Genomic DNA, 2,388 nt, shown 5'->3' with positions numbered 1-2,388 from the left:
AAAAAAAAATCAATGGGCAATTCAAAAGGCAATGAACGTAACAAAGAGATCCCATCACAAGGAAAGGCGCGGCCGACTACACACATGATGAACTAGTGTGAAGGAAGCATACAAAAAAGGTCAAGATCTAGAATTGATAGGAGATGATAAGTGTAGAGGAGATCGATTAACTAAAATGATTGATGAGGCAAAGAAATAATGGCAAAGAAATCATATAATTGCATCAAATCAAAAGTTTTAACCAATGGAATTTAGCACTGTTATATAGCCCAGTTAAAAAAAAAGTTCTTTTTCCCTTTTCAAAAAACAACTTACATGATGGGACTACATATCATGCAATATTTGAGAACCAAACAATTTAACAATTGCATTGTTCGTCTGGTAATTCACAAACATTTTAAGGAAAGAAATTTATGAATAAAAACTAATGGATACATAGGAAAGTTCATCAGCATATTTGTTTGGATTTTGAAAGTTGGGATCCATGGGAAGTGGTTAGAAACAACTGAAAAAGGGCAGAAGACAAAGATGGACAAACAAAATAGAAGTAATTAAGTTTTTAAATCAAAATTGGGTATCAAAAATTCTTTTTAATTCATCCTAAGAGTGAGATGAATGTGTGTCGGTGTGTATAATAGATCTAAGCACACAAAAGTATGAATGGAGTTAATGAGCACACAATACGTGTTAATTATTGTGAATTAAGTATTAGAATTAATAAAGCTTAACTATTATTTAATTTTAAACTTGTGTTGCCTTTTGTGTTGCTAACCTTATTTGTTTCCTTTGTGTAGTAGTTTGTGTTGCATTAATTGTTTTACGCTATGTTAACCCTATTGCAAGCCGAACAAGATAGGAAAGGACAAAGAGACAAATCACGACCTCCCTCATGCTAGAGAAACCAAGGGCAAGAGGGTTCATGACCTGCTCCTCTTTCCTACGAAAAACCAAGAGACCAAGGTTTCATGTGTACCGAGGAAGGAGGAAAGGATTGGAGTGTAGAGACAAAGCCGAATACAATTTTGATGTGATGCCAAAAGCAAAGGGTGAAAAAGATCGGCTAGGGCAAGGCAATGCAATATTTTTTTATACACCAAAAGAAAATATAAATTCAGACCCAAGTGTTTCACAAGGCAACAAACAATGGAAGGCAAATGGCTAAAAAAGACTTCAACTTTATCCTTGCATATAAAACACTGAATTTTTAAATCGAATGCCTATCAAATTCTCAACAACCAAATAAAATAGCATCTAGCACAATCAAATGCACTCATGAACAAATAGAAATACAATAAACACAAAAACTGTAAAATTTGAAGGCACACAAGTTTAAAATAAGCAAAGAAAAGAAACAATATTTATCAGTTACATAAGAAACTAAAAACCAGCGAAGTGAGCTAAGAACCTGATCCTTTCCAGGCTGCCTAACTCTTCTAATGCTGCCTTCATCCTCTCACCCTCTTTCCGCAGCTGAAGCTTCACCTCCTCCAGCCTTTCTCTGCAAGCAGAGACCTGGCTCTCTGCAATAAGGATTCCACGTTTCCATGCAGTAATCCTTCGCGCCTTATCCCTCTCAAACCTAGACCTCGGCAGCTACATCATTCTCGCATAAAGAACGTAAACTAACACGATTGAGAAAGAAAGAAGGATTAAAAATAGCCACACCTAATTCTGTAGAGCGATTTAGAAGGTATCTCCGGCGAGGAGGAGGAAGATGAAATTGGTTGGGGAAAATCTAGGGCTAGAAGTATAGACCAGATAGAAGGGTCGTTGGAGAGGCGGTTATGGCGGCGGCAGGTCACGGCCAACGAGCAGAGATCCCGGCAGCTTAGACGTTTAGTGGCCGCCCCCATGTCAAGGATCTTGATCCAGATCTCGTCCGGTAGGAACCACATCGGCACGCACTCTGCCTCTGTTTTTCCAACCTCAAAATCTATTCCCAACCAAATTTTGGTGATGCCCCTATCATATGAAAAAATATTATCTCCATCCATTACTATTTTAATGACGGGTCTTATCATGACGTCGTCAGGTTGCACTCCAGCATTGAAGTATTAATGCATCAATATTCATGAGATAATATTTGTTCGTATCATATAATGCTCTCTCTCCTGCATTCTTTTTAATTCATGTTCTAAATTAATAATATTTACATAAATATTGTCGCCCCCTCATGCTTGAAAATATGTATTACATTTTCCTTTAAGTCAAAATGATAATTTTCTTTATGTGGGATGAAATATTTTAAGGGTATAAATGTAAAAGGTAATGTTTACCGATTAGGTGTATAATTACATAGGAATTGAAGGGAATTTATATAAACTTCACTTTAAATTATTTGTGCATCCTTATTTGCTTAGACAAATCCATAATACATGGAAAAATTAT

The 2,388-nt window shown here is 36.2% G+C and overlaps 1 protein-coding gene across 1 annotated transcript in view; it reads right to left on the bottom strand.

Moving 5' to 3' along the window:
• The window catches only part of LOC110031177 (F-box protein SKIP24), a gene marked incomplete at its 3' end in the record, with an annotated part of 2,624 nt that extends 671 nt beyond the window's left edge, over positions 1-1,953 (bottom strand). The window contains 2 exon segments of the mRNA XM_020734255.1: positions 1,406-1,579; positions 1,666-1,953. Of these exon segments, the coding sequence (XP_020589914.1) occupies positions 1,406-1,579; positions 1,666-1,895 (404 nt within the window).
• Between the last annotated feature and the right edge of the window lie 435 nt (positions 1,954-2,388).

The sequence above is a fragment of the Phalaenopsis equestris genome, unplaced genomic scaffold (genome assembly GCF_001263595.1).
Source record: "Phalaenopsis equestris unplaced genomic scaffold, ASM126359v1 Scaffold000782, whole genome shotgun sequence".
Taxonomy (NCBI): domain Eukaryota; kingdom Viridiplantae; phylum Streptophyta; class Magnoliopsida; order Asparagales; family Orchidaceae; genus Phalaenopsis; species Phalaenopsis equestris.
The sequence above is the reverse complement of the archived record's forward strand: the minus strand, read 5'-3'. Positions and strand labels throughout refer to the sequence as shown.